Source organism: Schistocerca gregaria, chromosome X (assembly GCF_023897955.1).
Source record: "Schistocerca gregaria isolate iqSchGreg1 chromosome X, iqSchGreg1.2, whole genome shotgun sequence".
Taxonomy (NCBI): domain Eukaryota; kingdom Metazoa; phylum Arthropoda; class Insecta; order Orthoptera; family Acrididae; genus Schistocerca; species Schistocerca gregaria.
The window spans coordinates 277,405,471-277,425,852 of record NC_064931.1 but is presented as its reverse complement, the minus strand read 5'-3'; the positions used below and the strand labels follow the sequence as shown (position 1 = coordinate 277,425,852).

The window sequence follows — 20,382 nt, the reverse complement described above, 5'->3', positions numbered from 1 at the left end:
CAACCACAAAAATGTGATTATACTGTTATTGTCAGCCATCTGCTGATGCACTTTGCCTGAGGATTGCATCCACCATTTCCTCTCATCACCTTACATGTGTGGATTTTCTATGGCTCCCTCCCAGTCTGCACCCAGAATTTTCTATCTGGGCAATCTGTCAAGAGTCCAAGTCTGTAATTCATACAGGGTAAAGGTATCCCAGGAGGCTGTCGTGAATGTGACCCTCTTAATAGCAAATTAACAGATTCGTGGAAGCAATGGGATCTAGTCTCGCCACTCTTATATACTGATGACTTCTGCATCTGCTATAGTTCTTCTAACATGAGTCACCAAGTGATAGTGTTATGAGGAAACCAGAATGTTGGGCACACACACATGCTTCCAATTTACTACTACCAAAGCTTGTATTGTTAATTTTTGCTAACTTAGAACTGTTCGTCCACAGTTAACCTTAACTACATAGTATGATTAATGTGGTAGAAACTCGTATTTTGTTACAGGTAAACATAGTTACAGGTTAAGCAGATGTGCCAGTTAAAACTTAATGTCTTCTGCTGCCTCAGTAATACCACCAGGGGTGTGAGTCATCCCACTATTTTCCTGCTTTACAAAGCTCTCATTTTACCATATTTAGATCACAGGTACCTGCTTAATGGATCAACACTGGAGTCAGCACTGAGACTCCTAGATTTGATTCACCATTGTGGGATCAGACTTGCATCTGGTGCCTTCTGAACGAGCCTTGTGGGCAGCTTACTGGTAGATACATGGATTTCCTCTGCATGGGTCAGGTGCCACCAATTACTCCTCAGGTTGCTACACTCATCCATAACCAGCCAGAACATCTGAACTGACACCTTCTGATACCTTACACAAAGTAAGATGTTGAGAAAGTGGCCTCAGTAGGGACTCTTGCTATTGAATTGGTTGCAGTCAATCAGTTCAGATTTTTGCTTACCCTCACTCAATCCTCTCACTATTTCACATTCACAAACACTTCCATGGTGCATGCCGTACCCACAAATTTGGGATCATTATATGGCCCAAATGACTTGATAGAATGCTTGGTTTTTCACCAGTTGCTGTTCATTGTACTTGCAGAGTATCCCTATTCAAATATCATATATATGAGTGACTCAAGAGTTTGAAGACTGGACAGGCTAGTCCTTCACCTGCACCAGGACCAGTGAACAACACTCTCTTCCTAGTGGATGCATTGCTTTTATGACAGTGTTCTTCACTAAGGCTGCACCCAATCTAATGACTCTCTCCTCATCTGCAGTGTGTCCATGAATAACCAACAATCTATAGCCCACTGTTATTCCCTGCATCCATTAGTAATGCAGATACAAAATCCCATCTTCTTCCTTTGTGATAGTGGAATTACTTTTGTCCCCCCAGTCACATTAGGACACCAGGCAGTTGACCTGTGGATCACTGAGCGAGGTGGCGCAGTGGTTAGCACACTGGACTCGCATTCGGGAGGACGGCGGTTCAATCCCGTCTCCGGCCATCCTGATTTAGGTTTTCCGTGATTTCCCTAAATCGTTTCAGGCAAATGCCGGGATGGTTCCTTTGAAAGGGCACGGCCGATTTCTTCCCAATCCTTCCCTAACCCGAGCTTGCGCTCTGTCTCTAATGACCTCGTTGTCAACGGGACGTTAAACACTAACCACCACCACCACCACCACCACCTGTGGATCAGCTCGCCTAGGATTCACTGGAAATAATGATATTGGGATTCAACGTGCATGAAAAATCACTTCAGACTCTTAGTGGCACGGAACAATTAACAGACTGTCACGGCAACAATCAATATGTTACTGACTGTAAAGAGAGTATGTGATGGTCTTCTCTTTGACCATCTCATCTGGAATCCACAGTTGTCTGCTGCCTTTGTATTGGTCACACCAGTCTGACCCATACAGTGCACAACAAACTGCCCCACTTTGTTGTAGCTGTGATGTTCTGTCCTTCAGCCATATCCTTACCTTTGGCCAGACAGCATACCTTTACCTGGAACTTTGTGATGTGGTCCTTCTGGTTGCCAGACGGGGGAAGAGGGTCACCTACCACTGATACTTTTAGCTCCGGATTTTCCAGCTGCCCTCACATAAAGGGCTGGTCCAACTCGTGATTGACATCCCAACTCAGTTTTGATATTACTTTGAGTCTTAATGTCGTCTTTAAAAAGTTTTAGTACTCTTCATATTAGATAACATACCTGTTGACTCAGTAGACATTGTACAATTGGTGGCGCAAGCCTAGTTGGGTGGTGGTGCGCCGTCCTCGGCGTGTGACAAGACACATTGTTTGTTGGTTGTCTTTAACAACTGCCCCCCCCCCCCCCCCCCTCCCCGTGACTTATTTGTTTTGCAAATTTTCTTCTATCTCCCTTTTGATTGTGATTTAAAATGAAATGATTTTCTGACATACCCAGCATAGGTTGAGCAGATTTCGATCTTTGAGATTTTTTTCAGTTTGGATCATATTTATAGAGATAGACTGTTCTATGGGTCAACCAAGAAGTGTGCCAAGATAGGCTGCGCAGTTGTGATAAGCACTTTGCCCGGGTGGCACAGTGGTTAATGTAACTCCCTACTAAGCAGGAGATCTCAGGTTCGAATCTCATTCCGGCATGCATTTTCACTAGTCGCTGCTGATTCTGCATAAAGTCTCAGAGCAGCTGACTTCAGTAGTTCCTACCCTTGCCCCTTGCCCCTTCCTTTACTCTCCTCTCTACCTTCAATTTACATGACTTCCTACAACTACAATTGAACTGCTCTTCAGTGATAACAGTAATAAGTGTGAAGCTTGATCACATCAAGAGCTGAAGAAGTTATCAGAATTCCACTTCTCGTGACATTAATAATTGTGAATTTCTTTCTTTCATGTTAAAAAAAAAGTCACAACTTAAACTAAACCTTGTATACTTTTTCTTGATCTGTATACTCTTAATAATGGAATAGTGATCTATGTTTAAATATATTGTATTCCATGCTTTCTGAACAAAACTTGAAAATACAACAATTTTTTTTTAAAAGCGGTCAATGTTTTTAGAAATCATTTGTCTAAAACTAAGAAATAAAGTAGGGGAACATTTGATGTGCTTGTGAGTGGCTCGAAATCTGTGCAGCAAATGAGGTACCAATTGAGAATTTTAGAGAGTACTAGAGGTTATTTGTCTGATGGATTATGTAAACTGTACAGTCTGCTGTTGTGCGGCATGGAGAAACTGATGACCATTGCAGTTTGCTCCCTTACAACCCCATAATCCATCCATCCAATGGGAAACTAATTAAGCTGTCACACCAATAGGATATGCAGAGAAATGAACTCGTCACTTAGTGTAAAAGAGCTTGAGTGAACAAATGATGTCTCCTTGGAGCTCTTAAAGTCATCAGATACCATCTTTGTTACTGATGTGCTATGCACGGTTCAACAAAGCATTGACATTTGCAAATGTTGGAATTTTCACACAATGTGGTCGAAGTACAAGCCCCCAGTCCCTACATCTTTGCAGAAGGTTGTGAGCTGGTACTTAGTGCATAAGCAGATCTTTCTGGATTAGAATGTTTAATAATTTGTGTGTTCCTCAGTTATTACCATATTTCTTTGCTATTGGAATGACTTTCTGAATTGTGTATCAAAAGACTATTAGGGATTTTGTCAGAGAACTAAATATGGGAAAATGTCTCATTTCTCTAAAGGACTGTTCTAGATGAAAATGACTACTGAAGAGGCCCATATAAGTTGTAGGATGGAAATAGTACACCAGAATACATTTTTAAATGTAGACCATACTACATTTTATTGGAGCGAAGTTATTAAACACTGATCTCACTGGTGAGTTGAAACAAGGGGTCTGATCAGTTGCACACATGTTTCCCATGAAAGCATCTTCAGAAAATGACCTTCTAATGAAGTCTTGTCTGTTTGTGAACCACATGTAGTCTTGTAGATATCTGAGCAAATGTCTTGACAGACATTATTTTCCTGTCATCTTTTCTTACTTAAGTGTCCTTCAGGCTATTGGGCAGATGTATCCAACAGAGGATATGCTTTAGGATGTGAGATAAACTTGTTACGCAACAAAGACATGAAGAAATGGGTCTCCGTACCCTCTATGCCAGAGTCCATCATTTGGAAAAGAGCGCTAAAACATTAGCCCAATACGAAGGCCCCTTCCATTATATTTAAACACTGAGTGTTGAAGTAGAGTATGAAGGAAAATATGAAGCTAAAAGTGGCAAGCAAATAGTTGCACTTTCTCAGTTCTGTGTGGTGAACTTCCATACAGCCACTGCAGTAAGAAGTAGTATCCTGTGTGCAGTTGGGAGGCACTACTAGTTTTCACTGCTTGTGACACTGCATTTAAATATCACACACCGAAACCTTGTCTATTTTTGACATTAACAAGATAGAATGTTATTTTTTTCAAGGCTGTGCTCACTGCTTTACATAATGACCAGATGTGTTGATACAAATTTAGAAATGTGACTTGTTGTCCATACTTCTCTCTGGATTGGTGGGAGAGGGCAGGGGGTGATTTTAATGTGTTTTAAGAATGGGTAGTTCTTTCAATTTTTCTCTGTAATCTGCTTCAGTTTAGATATTTTAAAAATACTTTTTTGGTTGAAATGTTTAAGTGTAACAAGAATGTGACATCCCTATAAATTAGACAATGGGTTTTTCATAGCCAAACAAAGAGTGAGATATGGACAAATAGGGTATAAAATTGAACCGCATGATGTCTAGTTTTGCAAAATAGTTTGTTGCCTTTAAGGTAATCAGGGCAATTAAGAAACATATAGTGATTTGAGGGAAAATTGAAATATTCTAAGAACAGCCTCAGCTACCTGTGTGTATGAAGTGTCAAAAACTTCATCTCTTCAAAGCCTAGCCATTTCACGTGCAGAAAGTTGTATTGGTGTGATATTTAACTGTCAAAATGGCTTCCTTCTATCCAAGTACTAACTTCAGGACATTTCGAAGAGAGATGATAGTAGGAAAGTGGTTTTGTAAATGTGTCTATGATAAAACCTCAGTATTGTCCCAGTATTGGAAGGTTGCCAGCAATGTTGAAGGCAGAGGACCAGCAATAGGAGAGGTCACCCAGAGTGCTGAATGACCTGAACAAGTAGTTCGAAAGTTATTGGCAGACATTAACCTTCCCCTGACTCAGTCTCGCTGGGTTTGCAATCGCCAAATGTTTTCAAATCTTTTGGTATGGTGTGCAGATAACAGCAGGATTTGTAAGCTGCTCGCAGATAACAATACGTCTGTCGATGACAGTGGAAAACTGTGTGCAAGGTGCTATCAATCAGTGATTGGTCATCGTGTTCCTACTCAAGCGAAGTGCAACAGAATGGAATTGGAACAAATTCTGTCTGCCTTTACTGACTTGTAATGTGCAGAAAAGCATCTTCTTATGTTATTCCATGAGTTTACCAAGCTCATGGAGAAATCCAAACAAAGCAATAAGAGATAATTTGTGACTTCCCACAAATTTTTGAAGTATTCAAGCAGCTGCCAAGCAATCTTATGGATACTGTCGTCATCATCATGGTCGCAAAAAAGTTGCTGTTGATTAATGTCAAACTTATGCTTGATATTTGAACACAAATCCTGCAAGTTGCTTCAAATTCTCTAAAGAAGCACACCTATCCAATAAGTACACAGTGTGTAGTGTGAAACAAGCTGAGGCTTGCAGAAGTGGCTGCAAAAGTTTCTAAAGTTTGCACCAGCATAGACAATATATTATGCAAAGGGTGGGTTGCTACTCACTATATTGTGGAAATGTTAAGACGCAGATAGTAACAACAAAAAGACTGCTAAACAATTAAGCTTTCAGCCAAAACGTCTTCTTCTGAACGAGACTCTATCGATACGAACTCTGAAATGTCAGAGGATGCATGAAAAAGAATCATAAACAAAACACCAATAACTATGGTGGACTTCCAGTTGCGATCAGTAGTGCGTTCGCCACTTGAGTTATGTTGTGAACAAAACTTGAAAATAAAATCGAAAAATGGTCAAATGTTTCATGAAAGTAACAAATAAAATAGTACAGTAATAAATAAAATAGAAAACATTTGAAACACCTTTGACTGATGCTTGAAGTAATGTATAGAAAATGAGATGCCGACTGAGAATTTTAAGTTAGTGTTTAACTTATAATCTTAGCATTTTAAAGAGCAGTAGAGGATGTTTGTCTGATGGATTATGTAGTCCGCTGTTGTGTGGCCTTGATATATTTCTGTCATCTGTGTCCAAAGATGTAAAAAAGTTCCAACAAGTTTTCAGTCTCAAAAATGTGTATATAGTGAATCCTTCAAATATCGGGAAAGAGGGGGCACAAGAAATAATGTTCCCTTTACAAGTGCTGTAGTTGTCACTGTGCTTGTTCCACTCACTTTTCCTGATAGAAAGAAATGTGATTTTGAGCATAATTCAAAGGCACATCAAATGTTTCTCTAATGTGTTTTATTTCATAGTTTTAGACAAATGATTTCACAAAAAGTTTGACTACTTTGTTTCAAAAAAAAAATTTAATAGCCCTGATAACCACATAGTTAGGAACTCTAATATAGAGATATTTAGAAGACTGCGGATAACCGCTGTCAGACTGATGAAGTGGTCTTGGACTTGAGGAACACAGTTTTACTCCATTGTTTCATATAGTACGCAATTACAGAATCTCTGAGGGTGTATGTGGCAGTACCAATAATTCCTTGTAAAGTAGAACCCAGTATTTCTTTATTGACAGAAAAGCCATTATCAAAAAGAGATGGATTGTACTTTGTATGAAGTGTAAAACCATTTACACACTTAAGTGTGTGTAAATTACTGAATGGACAGTATTAGCAGCTTTAAGATCTCTCTCTCTCTCTCTCTCTCTCTCTCTCTCTCTCTCTCTCTCTCTCTCACACACACACACACACACACACACACACACACACACACACACACACACACACACACACAGTGAGGGAGAGTTTTGAAACCTATTGTATTAAGATTTAAGATGTGAATTTAGTAGCAGTTATTTTTTAAAGAATGTTTGTCTTCTTTTAACAGGAAGCTCTCTCACACCATGATTTCACTAAATTTCATCCATTAAAACCACGTCTCTTGGAAGTGGTCGACAAAATGTTGGCTGAAGACATTGCTAATTTGATGGCAATGATTCCTCATGAAGAAGTTACGCATCCAATTGAGCCACATGTGAAAGGTATTATTTGTCAAACATTATTTTACCTTTTAAAAACTTTTGATTGCTGAAGTGAAATGGGGGAAAGGAGATTGAGCAAAGCTGAGAATTTTTTGATAAAATTGTACAAACTTCAGCATATTTACTTCAGAAGCCTTAAAACTATTAATGGTATGGAGATTAATATTATTTTCTCATTTAGACTGACTCGGATTGGATTTGAGAGGAAAGAGAGAAGAGTATGTAGGACCTGCCATGGTAATAAAAGCAAAACTGGACTCTTGTTGGAGCCATAGAACAATAAAGGCGTTATGGAATATGTAAAGTTTCAATAGACTAACAGAAGTCTGCTTGGATGCCAAAATGGATTGTTCATTTGTCAATAAATCTCTATTTGCAGGAGTGCAAAGTACTGGTATAATGTCAAAGGTGTTGGTTGAGAGAAGCTGTGTACCATCCAGATTTGCTATTGTAATTTTTTCTTAAGTAGGTAATCTATAGTTGCAAGCATAAAAGTGAATCTCTAAACTAAAAGTCTCAAATATTTATAGAAACATCAAAGATTTCAGCTGTGTCGCCACAAGGTAGTAGACAAGTGATGGCATGCAGTGGGGCAAGTGTTTATTTGTGTGAACAGTGTTAGGAAAAGGATAGATTGCTATTCACCATAAAGATGACGTGTTTGGTTTATGATAGTGAAACAATTACTGTTTTCAAAAATGGAAGTATGAATCTGTTTTTAAGCATTCAGAAGCCCTTGAAAAGTGGAAGGTATCACTTTTAAGTGGTCTGCAGTGAAATTTTTTGTAAAAATTGGCAGTGAATATGCTAAATATGAATTCAGACACATGAATCACATAGCAGGTTTTGCCACTTTATCCAATGATTCAACCAGAATGATAGTGGAAAATGCACCATGCTGACAATATATATTGAAAATTCCCCAACCAAATTCATATTTATAATCTTTCACACTGCTCTTCACAGAAAGTGTCCCTGTAAACCATAACAGACATTGCGTCACTATATTCCTTGTTTCCAGGTATCTCAAATGCTGTTTAAAATTATGGTTTCATTTCTTTAAAAACTGTGGTAGCTTAAATATATTAGACAAAAAAAAGTATCAGCATAGGCCACATAACAATACCTGTGAGTTGAAATTTCACAGTATGACCTCTGTTTCTTAGACAGATGATTCTAACTCAATCAAATTGTGATACTGTATTGTACTCTTTAATACTGGCAAGGCCTACTGAAACTTACTTTCATATTTCTACATCTTTCGTGGTAGCGTTTCAGTGAGGCATGTGAAGCAATAGTGAAGTCTCTTTTTCCCTCAAATCTTAATTTAGCTAATGTCCTGAAGTGGTACCTAATGGAGGAGGAGGGATGCAGTGATCTTCTGCACACTGAGATCAGGGGTGACCTCTGTTCCAGTAAATATATTGAAATAGGCAGCACTTCTTCATTAGCAAAGGTAGTGATCACTGTCTAGAAGTATTATTTACTGTTAAGAATACTAATCATAATGCTCTGCAGAAATTACATTATTTTGATCCATTACAGTGCTTATCTGTTTAGTACCAGATATTGATCTTGGTGATCGACAGGTCCCACTGGGAGGTAGTTCAGTATACTCTTTACAGTCCAGACCTCACAGTCTGATTTTTATTTTCCATGAAGGCAAAAGAACAGCATGTGCTTTGCAAGTCATAACTTGCAGGACACTGACAGAGTACTAGAATGATCAGTAATCCTGTGATGTGCTCCAGTGTTTAAGATACTTACAGCACAAAGCTATGTATTGTCATGGTGACAGTGTTAATAATGGTGTTTGTAGGATGAAATACTCTTTGTATTCCAGTAACTATTATATTTAACAGTTCTCTCATTAGTAATAATCACAATCGAGAACAATGCTAGCAAATATGTACAAAAAATAATCACACGAATGAAGATTAATAGAGAGAAAAAAAAAGGAAAAATAGAAAAAATGAACTTTGAATTAGTCTGCAACAGCAGGACCATACGGTGCCTAATAACTGTACTTATTAAAAAGTTTACATGCAATTAAAAAATAAAATGCAGAACAGTATCTTCATTGTTAAATTTTGTTGTGTGGTGGTGCTCTAGTCTACATCTGTTGGTAGCTACCCACTTCTGTAACTTTCATTATATCAGTATGATTACGTAGGCATTCAGTGGATACTTATTTGTCCTGAAAATTTTTAAGATTCCTGTCATTTGTCTTTGTTCTTGTTGACATGCATTTTCACCACCATTGTCATGAACAATACCTCATTTGTTACTTACAGTGCACAGTTACACCCTAGCTAATTTTTTTTTCCCAGTTCAGTTCAGTGCCTCATCATTATAGTTTATACTTACTGTAATAAGTATTGGTATTTTAGCATCTTTGAATCAGATGATTTTTATATATGCAATTAAAACACTTGAATGCCTATTCAGAAAAAATTGTGTGCAAAGAATGGATTGCTTGATATTCAAATGAAATCATTAAATATCACTTGTTACACAGGTGGAATATTTGAAGGTGTTGAGGATAAAGTTAGTCCATTTGGATACAAGAAAGGAGAAGGAGTAGATGCAGGCTCAGGAGAACCAGAGTGGATTGTGAATAAGGAGAGAAGCAAGTATGATGAATTGTTCCGAAGTCTGGGACCAGTTGATGGAAAGCTTTCAGGTTCAGGTAAGTAACAAATTTAAAATATTTCAATTGTCAAATCATTAGATTTTTCATCGTATGCTAAGAGATTTCATTGCTGAATTTATTCTTTGCGCACTGTATGTTTTAGTGCGCAGATGATGATTAGTGATAGATGACAGGTGAGAGAAAAGTAAAGACAGACTGGGAGGTATGACATTGGGTAGACTTTTCCAATTATTACAATTTTGTATCTTAAGTAAAGATGAATAAATTAATTTGGCAAACCAGCCTTGTATATGCTGAGACAGAATAGCAACTGTGACATCAATTTACAGCATTTCTGTGGTGTGCTCTTCTCCTTAGGTGGACTTGTTTGTTACAGCTCCTACACTAGAACGTACCTCAACTTAATTCAAAAAAATGTTCCATCACTAGAATAAAAATATTTCTTAGAATGTATCATAAGTTTGTTTGTTAACATTCCATTACTTATGGAGTGTTCCAGCAGTTTTTGCCCCAATTAGTAATTTAACTTATTAATTCAAATTCTCCAGCAGAATCTGTTCTAAGCTTTCATTTCTTTCAACAAAAATGCTTTTTGCTTACTTTTGTTTCCTTCTAATTTAAAGTCTATGCAAAGTGTGCTTTTTCAAGCAATTTCAGGTAGCCTTCACAGCAAGTGCTTCATCCAGCAGTAATGCAATGTGGGACACCCTCTCCGAGGAAATTAATATGCACTATAAAAGATTCATCCATATAACTTACAAAGCTTCACTTCAAAGTTTATTCTGAAAACATTGTACTCCCTTAGGCACATATTACATCAGCATTTAAACTTTATTTTGGCAAATACAGATGTGATCTGTTTGTTTGCTCCATAGGAGCAATGGTTACTGAAATGTTCAGCAAACTCCACAGGGGGATACTTACACCAATGTGTCATACAGCTCAAAAAGAGTAATATTAAAATTTTGAAAACGCAGTGTAGGATATGCTGTATGAAACCCCTAATCATTTCTATATAGTGTTGCATCAGAATTGTGATGTAAAATTGCAGAAATGTTGGTGATGGAGGCAAATGAGCACCATTTGCAAGTGAAATGGTCCTGACAGTTTAGTCACCATACTCATTACCACATACTTTATTTTGGAAGCAAGCATATATGAAGTCTCCATACCGAATAACAAATGTGAGATCTGTACTTCAGACTCTTTGCTGTACCAAACAGCATATCCCATTCAGGGATGTATGAAGACTCCAACACAGGTAATTCATGCCAGCAAACTACTGAATGGGACAGGGTAGTCTTGCTAGTATTATGTGCTTGGCTATATTAAGTGTCCAGTATAAGACAGGGATTCATTTGTGTGCCCCACATAGTAATTTATGCCTTGCAAGTGACTGAATGAAAATAGTTGACAGTAACCAGTATTTGCCAGTGAAAGAGTACCATTGTTAAACAGTCACACGCTCCTGTATGGAGAGCATAGAAATAGGCATCCCTGGCATTGAGAAGAAACTGAATGAATTGGAAGAAGATAAGACACCAAGTCAACACAGAATCCCAGTTATGTTTCACAGAGCATACTCTTCAGCACAGGCTGCTTACTTACCTCGCATTTATCGCAGATTGGTCACCAAGTGTAAAGTCCCAAGCAACTGGAAAAAAGCTTAGGCAGTTTCTGTTTATAAGAAGGGTAAAAGAATAGACTCGCCAAGTTACAGACCTGTGTCCTTAATATTGGTATGCTGCAGAATTGTTGAACATATTCTAAATTTGAAGATAATAAATTTCTTTGAGATAGAAAAGCTTCTGTCCACAGATTAGCATGGATTTAGAAAGTGTTGCTCATGCAAGACTTTGCCTTGCTGTTGCATGATATCATGCGAACTATAGGTGAATGGGAACAGACAGATTCCATAGTCCTACAGTTCTGGAAAGCATTTGACTGGAGCCTGTTAATGAAGGTCTGAGCATATGGAATAACTTCCCAGGTATGAGAGTGGTTCAAAGCCTTCTTAAGTAATAGAACACACATGACCAGTTATGAGAACACAAGAAGACTGTTTGTCAGAGAAGTCCTATTGTTAATGAGAGTGTGCCTCTGACTATTAATAGAGATTGTAGGTCTTCTGAAAGTGTCCTTATTTCACATCCAGGAAGAACAAGGGTATGCTTAGAGTCTGAAAACTAGTAAGACACTGCAAAATAGAACCTTTTTTGTGGTTTCAACTAAGTCTCGGCAAACTACAGGTCTCCTGGAAAAGAGTACTGCAAACCACTACTAATTAAACAAGGGTTTGGTAATGAGCAAAAATTGAGTGCACATCCCAATATAATTCCAGGAAATTCAGGGGCAAGAAGAATAGCACACTCACGGAACATCATACAAAGCATAATTGGGGACTTTGTGAAAACAGTGGCTTTCATTCAGTCATTTAGCACTCCAGCAGTGAATGAAAACATTAAGGTGTTACCTATTGTGAATACCATGTATTACTATAATTGTCAAAACACTAAAACTGCATGAAATGCAAAGAAAGATGCAGTAAATAATGAGTATTAGCTACTTAAAAGGTGAGACACAATGTACCTCCCCACATGCAGTTCGCCTAAACTGTGTTGGTGACCACTTGGTGTAGTGTTAGGAGTTTCTTGTGTTCACCAGTGAAAAAAAAATTAATGATTGAGAAACAGAAGCTCAGAAAATATCTTACTCAGAATCAAGGAAACTAGCACCCTCCTCCCAATCCCCCCTTCCACCTTCCACTGCAGCTCCGTCCCTCATCTTGTTTGTGCTAAGTTATTTACTTCAGTTATGAAGAAAACTGTCATTAAGGTGTGTAGTGTTCTACAAACGTAAGGTGATACTATCCCCAATATTATTTTTGTGAATGATTTAAACAATAAGAGAGTTAAGACATATGAGCAGTAAATAGTAATGGCAATTGAATGTCGAATAATTTCTCACTTAGGCAAGCTAGTCAACCATTGCTGAAAAGAAAAGTAAGAAAACGGCAAAATGATTCATCAAAAGAGAATAGGTACCAAGTAAAATTGGAAGTTGAGATGAGGAATAAGAAAGACAAAGAAAAAATTGAATTAGAGGACAAATGTAAGGATGTAGAGGCTTATCCCACTAGAGGTAAGATAGATACTGCCTTCAGGAAAATTAAAGAGACATTTGGAGATAAGAGAACCACTTGTATGAACATCAAGAGCTCAGATGGAAACCCATTTCTAAGCAAAGAAGGGAAAGCAGAAAGGTGGAAGGAGTATATAGAGGGTCTATACAAGGGCGATGTACTTGAGAACAATATTATGGAAATTGAAGAGGATGTAGATGAAGATGAAATGGGAGATACGATACTGTGTGAAGAGTTTGACAGAGCACTGAAAGACTTGAATCGAAACAAGGCCCCAGGAGGAGACAACATTCCATTGGAACTACTGACGGCCTTGGGAGAGCCAGTCCTGACAAAACACAACCATCTGGTGAGCAAGATGTATGAGACAAGTGAAATGCCCTCAGACTTCAAGAAGAATATAATAATTCCAATCCCAAACAAAGCAGGTGTTTACAGAAGTGAAAATTACCGAACTATCAGTTTAATAAGTCACAGCTGCAAAATACTAATGCGAATTCTTTACAGACGAATGGAAAAACTAGTAGAAGCCGACCTCGGGGAAGATCAGTTTGGATTCCGTAGAAATGTTGGAACACGTGAGGCAATACTGCCCCTACAACTTATTTATAGCATTTGTAGACTTAGAGAAAGCTTTTGACAATGTTGATTGGAATACTCTCTTTCAAATTTTGAAGGTAGCAGGGGTAAAATACAGGGAGCGAAAGGCTATTTACAATTTGTACAGAAACCAGATGACAGTTATAAGAGTTGAGGGGCATGAAAGGGAAGCAGTGATTGGGAAGGGAGTGAGACAGGGTTGTAGTCTCTCCCCGATGTTATTCAATCTGTATATTGAGCAAGCAGTAAAGGAAAGAAAAGAAAAATTCGGAGTAAGTATTAAAATTCATGGAGAAAAATAAAAACTTTGAGGTTCGCCGATGACATCGTAATTCTGTCAGAGACAGCAAAGGACCTGGAAGAGCAGTTGAACGGAATGGACAGTGTCTTGAAAGGAGGATATAAGATGAACATCAACAAAAGCAAAACGAGGATAATGGAATGTAGTAGAGTTAATTTGGGTGATGCTGAGGGAATTAGATTAGGAAATGAGACACTTAACATAGTAAAGGAGTTTCGATATTTGGGGAGCAAAATAACTGATGATGGTCGAAGTAGAGGGGATATAAAATGTAGACTGGCAATGGCAAGGAAAGCGTTTCTGAAGAAGAGAAATTTGTTAACATCGAGTGTAGATTTAAGTGTCAGGAAGTCGTTTCTGAAAGTATTTGTTTGGAGTGTAGCCATGTATGGAAGTGAAACATGGATGATAAATAGTTCGGACAAGAAGAGAATAGACGCTTTCGAAATGTGGTGCTACAGAAGAATGCTGAAGATTAGATGGGTAGATCACATAACTAATGAGAAAGTATTGAATAGGATTGGGGAGAAGAGAAGTTTGTCGCACAACTTGACCAGAAGAAGGGATCGGTTGGTAGGACATGTTGTGAGGCATCAAGGGATTACCAATTTAGTATTGGAGGGCAGCGTGGAGTGTAAAAATCGTAGAGGGAGACCAAGAGATCACTACACTAAGCAGATTCAGAAGGATGTAGGTTGCAGTAGGTACTGGGAGATGAAGAAGCTTGCACAGAATAGAGTAGCATGGAGAGCTGCATCAAACCAGTCTCAGGACTGAAGACCACAACAACAACAACAACAACAACAACATTGTGAGTTCTGACTGTCACTTCCCCTAAGCACTTTGTAACCAATAGTTAATAATTAACCCACTTGTTCTTCTACATCTACATGATTACTCTGCAATTCACATTTAAGTGCTTGGCAGAGGGTTCACAATAATACTGTCTCTACCATTCCACTCCCAAACAATGCACGGGAAAAATGAACACACAAACCTTTCTGTTCGAGCTCTGATTTCTCTTATTTTATTTTGGTGATCATTCCTACCTGTGTAGGTTGGGATCAACAAAATATTTTCGCATACAGAAGAGAAAGTTGGTGACTGAAATTTTGTAAATAGATCTCGCTGCGATGAAAAATGTCTTTGCTTTAATGACTTCCATCCCAACTCGCGTATCATATCTGCCACTCTCTCTCCCCTATTACATGACAATTCAAAACGAGCTGCCCTTTTTTTTGCACCCTTTCGATGTCCTCCGTCAGTCCCACCTAGTAAGGATCCCACACCGCGCAGCAATATTCTAACAGAGGACGAACGAGTGTAGTGTAGGCTGTCTCTTTAGTGGACTTATTGCATCTTCTAATTGTCCTGCTAATGAAACGCTAACTTTGGCTTGCCTTCCCCACAATATTATCTATGTGGTCTTTCCAACTGAAGTTGTTCGTAATTTTAACACCCAGGTACTTAGTCGAATTGACAGCCTTGAGAATTGTACTATTTATCGAGTAATCGAATTCCAATGCATTTCTTTTGGAACTCATGTGGATCACCTCACACTTTTCGTTATTTAGCGTCAACTGCCACCTGACACACCATACAGCAATCTTTTCTAAATCGCTTTGCAACTGATACTGGTCTTCGGATGACCTTACTAGACGCTAAATTACAGCATCATCTGTGAACAACCTAAGAGAACTGCTCAGATTGTCTCCCAGGTCATCTATATAGATCAGGAACAGCAGAGGTTCCAGGATGCTTCCCTGGGGAACACCTGATATCACTTCAGTTTTACTCGATGATTTGCCGTCTATTACTACGAGCTGCGACCTTCCTGACAGGAAATCACGAATCCAGTCGCACAACTGGGACGATACCAGATAGGCCCGCAGCTTGATTAGAAGTCGCTTGTGAGGAATGGTGTCGAAAGCTTTCCGGAAATCCAGAAATACGGAATCAACTTGAGATCCCCTGTCGATAGCGGCCATTACTTTGTGCAAATAGAGAGCTAGCTGCGTTGCACAAGAACGATGTTTTCTGAAACCATGCTGATTATGTATCAATAGATCGTTACCTTCGAGGTCGTTCATAATGTTTGAATACAATATATGCTCCAAAACCCTACTGCTAACAGACGTCAATGATATAGGTCTGTAGTTCAATTGATTACTCTTGCTGCCCTTCGTAAACACTGGTGCGACCTGCGCAATTTTCCAATCTGTAGGTGCAGATCTATCGGTGAGCGAGCGGTTGTATATAATTGCTAAGTAGGGAGCTATTGTATCAGCGTAATGTGAAAGGAACCTAGTCTGTATACAATCTGGACCTGAAGATTTGCCAGTATCAAGCGATTTGAGTTGCTTCGCAACCCCTAAGGTATCTATTTCTAAGAAACTCATGCTAGCAGCTGTTCGTGTTTCAAATTCTGGAATATTCCATTCGTCTTCCCTGGTGAAGGAATTTCGGAAAACTGCGTTCAATAACTCCACTTTAGCGGCACAGTTGTCGGTAACAGAACCATTGGTACTGCGCAGCGAAGGTATTGAGTGCGTCTTGCCGCTTGTGTACTTTACATACGACCAAAATTTCTTCGGATTTTCTACCAAATTTTGAGACAATATTTCGTTGTGGAACCTATTAAAGGCATCTCGCATTGAAGTTCGTGCCAAATTTCACGCGTCTGTAAATTTTAGCCAATCTTCAGGATTTCGTGTTCTTCTGAACTTTGCATTCTTTTTCCGTTGCCTCTGCAAAAGCGTTCGGACCTGTTTTGTGTACCATGGGGGATCAGTTCCATCTTTTACCAGCGTATGAGGTATGAATCTCTCAATTGCTGTTTTGCTACTATATCTTTGAATTTGAGCCACATCTCGTCTACATTTGCATAGTCAGTTCGGAAGGAATGAAGATTGTCTCTTAGGAAGGCTTCTAGTGACACTTTATCCACTTTTTTAAATAAAATTATTTTGTGTTTGTTTATGGTGGATTTGGAAGAAACAGTATTGAGCCTAGCTACAACGACCTTGTGATCACTAATCCCTGTATCAGTCATGATGCTCTCTATTAGCTGTGGGTTGTTTGTGGCTAAGAGGTCAAGTGTGTTTTCGCAACCATTTAAAATTCGCATGGGATCGTGGACTAACTGCTCGAAATAATTTTCGGAGAAAGCATTTAGGACAATCTCGGAAGATGTTTTCTGCCTACCACCGATTTTGAACAAGTATTTTTGCCAACATATCGAGGGAAGGTTGAAGTCCCCACCAACTGTAACCATATGAGTTGGGTATTTATATGTTAAGAGACTCAAATTTTCTCTGAATTGTTCAGCAACTATATCATTGGAGTCTGGGGGTCGGTAGAAGGAGCCAATTATTAACTTAGTTCAGCTGTTAAGTATAACCTCCACCCATACCAATTCGCACGGAGTGTCTATTTCGACTTCACTACAAGATAAACCACTACTGACAGACACAAACACTCCACCACCAATTCTGCCTAATCTATCTTCCCTGAACACCGTCAGAGACTTCGTAAAAATTTCTGCAGAACTTATTTCATACTTTAGCCAGCTTTCTGTACCTTGTTATAAAATTGTTGGAGGTTTCCCATAACCGTTTCATGACGTATTGCCTGTTGGTGTGTGTTTGGGGAACTTAGACCAAAGGTTGTGTAATGACCCCAAAATGAGTGCCCACAGGCAACACATCACCTGTTATTGCTATAGGTCTACATTTGCACATATTCCTTGTATCTCTCGACTTTATATTCTTAAATGATTTACCTTCTTTTGCCCTAACTTTGTTCTGTTTCTATTTGTCTCCAGAGGAAGGAACATAATAAATTACAAAATTGTAATTTCCTATTTTTTTATGTTACTGTCAGCTGTACCTCCGCTTCTTCCCACTAGCCTAATTGTCATTTGGCTTTTCATCCACAGATTAAACTAATTCAAATCTATTTCTAATTCTGTTAATTTTTTTCACAGTGGCAAAGAAAGCTATGGTTGCATCCAAATTGCCAAATCAGGTATTGGGCAAGATCTGGAAGTTATCAGATATAGACAAGGATGGTTTCCTAGATGCAGATGAATTTGCATTGGCTATGCATTTGATTGATATCAAAGTTGACGGTCATAGCCTACCAACTGAACTTCCTGACCACTTGGTGCCTCCATCAAAACGCAGCTCTTAGCATTGTGGACAGAATGAAATTGAAGAAAGATAGTTACTGATTTTAAAGTACTGGTTAAGAGCTGGACAATATATTTATATACAAATCAGATGTTATTATTTTGCGTGTATACTTCGTGTATCATGAAACATATGCAAACCTATAATGCACAAAATTTGTATACTCTTTTGCAAAGAGTTTTGATGTGGATATTTCTGTCAAAAATACACACTGATTCAAAAACTAAAATTTTATAGACAGACAGAAATCAGAATGTGTGTTTATGATGTTTGTATGTATCATTCCATTCCATTCTGTTCCATACCATTCCACCCAACACCACCACCAAAATAGTGTGTGTGTGTGTGTGTGTGTGTGTGTGTGTGTGTGTGTGTGTGTGTGTGTGTGTGTGTTTTGGTGATGGGTGGGTCAAGTTTAAATTATGTGCTCATTGTTGTAGTTACCTGTATGCTATAGACATTAAAGCCAAATGGCATGCCACTCAGACCAGATGCTACTGCCTGCATGCAGTTTTAAACAAAATTTCTGAAACAATACAAATTCAGAATAATTTGTTGTAAATACATGGATGCATTCAACATTATGCTCTGTTTGTTAGCTATTAAATCTTTAATGAGTGTAGAATATGATGTATATTTGTTTCATTGAAGCTTTTACTGATGTATTTCAGTAATAAGATTTTGTGATTCCTATGTTTGTGAGTAAATTCATTGTTATTCCTAGTCAGTTGAATGAAAAACTATATTCCTATCAGTCCTGTGTATTTTAATCTTAAATGGCAGCTGTTTGTGTCAACTCATATTTTTCACAGTCAATATTTCTAAGAAACAGGTTTTTAAATATGAACCAAAAGTGTCAAATTATATGGAATTTCAATAACCAAATGTGATTACCTCTTCCTTTAATACATGAGCTTGGAGAAATATCTTAACCCATTTATGCCAGCAAAACTTTTTTTTTCAAAAAATATTAAATATTTTGCACAAAATGGGTGCAAATTAAGTTGTTGTAGATTTGAATTTAATAGAATTTTGTATTTAATTTTTTTTACTTCTTTTTAAAAGCAGATTTCCTTGTGAAAGAACAATAGGCGCATAGGCATATATTTTATTAGCATTTCTATAAAACAGTTCTTTAATCTTTTGTATGGTTGCTAGTAAAACATGTTACCATGAAGGGCAGCATTAAACTCTGGCGTTTAGTAGAAACTTTTTAATGACAAAGGCGGCATATAGTATCTTGAATCAATATTTTCAAAACTAAACAGTATGTTCCAGTTCCTGTTGTATTCTCTGGAGGAATTGCTTTCCAATAGAGCCATTGCAACCCTGCAATGGAATGACAGCTGGTCTAATCGTGCACCACTGTAACAATGTAAATTCCAGGCATTTTGTATAGCAACATATACAGTGGGTTATCAATGGCATGTACCACTTTTTACCACGAATTGAAATGTGATAAAGGCTTATATTTTCATCACAGTGGTCCATTCCACTCATACCTTTGTTATGTACGTGTATTGAATGTAGCTGAGCAATAGAAATCTTATTTTCTATCCTAAAGTATTTTGTGACCATATGCAATGGTTCAACTGGAGACGCATTTGAGACAATGTGTACTATACTGCTGTCATTCCACTCTATCATAATAGATGCCTTCTGTCACTTGAGATTTATAGGATCCCCAGAGCTTATTTTTTTGTTTCATAAGGGGACACACTGATGTGTTTTTCCTTATAGTTCCTATCACTTGTAACGTGTGGTTTTTTAATTTGTGTAGAAGTGGTACAGTTATGAATTAGTTTTAAAAAACTAAATGTGAAGGGAAGGTACCAACCCTTTCACAGACTATTTCTACATACTGCAAAGCAATGGATTGTCATAGGTTAGACAACTTGTATTTATCTAAAAATTTTGTTTTTGATCCTTAATAATCCATAACACATCACTGCTTGAAGCTGCACCTGCTCACAGTTTGTATCTGTAATCTGTATCTAATTGGCTTGTGTCATATAAACTGTTTGCACCCATGGTGCCCAAAATATAACACCATTGCCTAATTAACACTGTGTTTTCTTGGTGAGGAGCAAAATGTTAAAACAGGTCATTTAGAGCTTAGAAAAGAGGGCGAACCTTTGCAAAACCTTTGCATCATTATAACAACAGTGTAGGTTGAAAAAGATAAATTCAAATCTCTCTCTAGAAAGTGCACTTAAAACAGCTTCATTGGACTAATCTTGCATTCCCCCCCCCCCCCCCCAC

General features: G+C 38.1%; 1 protein-coding gene across 1 annotated transcript in view; it reads left to right on the top strand.

Moving 5' to 3' along the window:
• Positions 1-19,005, top strand: part of LOC126298035 (EH domain-containing protein 3-like) — a 39,583-nt gene extending 20,578 nt beyond the window's left edge. The window contains exons 4-6 of the mRNA XM_049989356.1: positions 7,081-7,234; positions 9,753-9,923; positions 17,916-19,005. Coding sequence (XP_049845313.1) covers positions 7,081-7,234; positions 9,753-9,923; positions 17,916-18,121 — 531 coding nt within the window. The 3' untranslated portion in view covers positions 18,122-19,005. The remainder of the gene's footprint in view (positions 1-7,080; positions 7,235-9,752; positions 9,924-17,915) is intronic.
• Positions 19,006-20,382: the final 1,377 nt, after the last annotated feature.